This window comes from Calidris pugnax, unplaced genomic scaffold, assembly GCF_001431845.1.
Source record: "Calidris pugnax isolate Ruff unplaced genomic scaffold, ASM143184v1 scaffold880, whole genome shotgun sequence".
Classification (NCBI taxonomy): Eukaryota; Metazoa; Chordata; class Aves; order Charadriiformes; family Scolopacidae; genus Calidris; species Calidris pugnax.
The window spans coordinates 66,661-68,159 of NW_015094501.1; the positions used below are offsets into that span (position 1 = coordinate 66,661).

The 1,499-nt window shown below is 64.4% G+C and overlaps 1 protein-coding gene across 1 annotated transcript in view; it reads right to left on the bottom strand.

Moving 5' to 3' along the window:
* Nucleotides 1–1,083: 1,083 nt before the first annotated feature.
* Nucleotides 1,084–1,499, bottom strand: part of LOC106900781 (neurexin-2-like) — a 29,144-nt gene continuing 28,728 nt past the window's right edge. Inside the window, exon 6 of the mRNA XM_014962917.1 lies at nucleotides 1,084–1,469. Coding sequence (XP_014818403.1) covers nucleotides 1,084–1,469 — 386 coding nt within the window. The remainder of the gene's footprint in view (nucleotides 1,470–1,499) is intronic.

Here is a 1,499-nt window from a genome sequence, read left to right on the forward strand (position 1 = left end):
GTGCACACGTGTTGGTGCACGGCTACAGCCCGTGAGCGCACGCGTGTCTGCACAACAGCAGTGTGCGTGTGTGTGTGCACAGCTGTAGCACACACGTGTGTGTAGGGGTGTCTGCTCACGGCTGTAGCGTGTCCACACACGCGTGTGTCTGTGTGTGCCCGTGCCCGGTGGCAGAGCACACGCGTGTGCGCACCCACAGAACATGGGCACACGCGTGTGCGCAGCCACGTGTCACACCCTGACACGTGTGTGTGTGTCACACGAGAACACGCGTGTGCTCCCCCTCCCCTCGGGAAGGAGCCCCGGACGCCGGGGCCCCAGGACCCCCAGGTCTCCCCAAGATCCTCATGAGGTTGAGAAGGTCCCCAGGACCTCCCTGGTGCCCCCAAGGTTCTAAGGAGGTTGAGGAGGTCCCCAAGATCCTCAAGGTCCTCATGAGGTTGAGAAGGTCCCCAAGGTCCCCAGAACCCCCCTGGTGTCCCAGGAGGTCCCCAAGGTCCCAGGAGGTCCCCAAGGTCCCCAGGACCTCATGAGTGTCCCAGATGGCTCCCAAGGTCCCCCAGGTCTCCCCAAGACCCTCAAGTCCCTCATGAGCTTGAGAAGGTCCCCAGAACCTCATGGGTGTCCCAGGTGGTCCCCAAGTTCCTAATGAGCTTGAGAAGGTCCCCAAGGTCCTCAGCACTTCCACCCCCCGGTGTCCCAGGAGGTCCCCAAGGTCCCAGGAGGTCACCAAGGTCCCCAGGACTTCATGAGTGTCCCAGATGGCCCCCAAGGTCCCCCAGGTCTCCCCAAGATCCTCAAGGCCCTAATGAGCTTGAGAAGGTCCCCAAGGTCCTCAGCACTTCCACCCCCCGGTGTCCCAGGAGGTCCCCAAGGTCCCAGGAGGTCACCAAGGTCCCCAGGACTTCATGAGTGTCCCAGATGGCCCCCAAGGTCCCCCAGGTCTCCCCAAGATCCTCAAGGCCCTAATGAGCTTGAGAAGGTCCCCAAGGTCCTCAGCACCACCACCCCCGGTGTCCCAGAAGGTCCCCAAGGTCCTAGGAGGTCCCCAAGGTCCTGGGAGGTCCCCCAGGACCGTCCCCCTCACCCCTTGACGAGCTCCACCACCAGGAAGTCGTTGCCGTTGCCGCTGTTGAAGAGGATGAGGCCGTCGGGGGCCGTGGTCTTGAACTGGAAGAAGAGGTGCATGGAGGAGTAGGCCTGGAGGGTGGCCAGCGCCACGTAGGACCCGCGGCCCCGGAAGGCCACCGGGTCGGCCACGATGGCCCGTCGGCCGAAGCGGGCGTTGAGCTCGCAGGAGCTGATGTCCCCGTTCTTGCAGAGGTCCAGGTAGGGCAGCCCGTTGAAGAGGAGGCCGCTGAGGTGGCCCAGGAAGTTGGAGGGCACCACGGCCAGGAACCGCCGCTCCGTCACGATGCCCGTCTCGATGTTGTGGAACTCCAGGCGGGTGTGGGCGCCCGACATCTGCCCTGTGGGGTGGGGGGGGGAGAAGGGGTGGT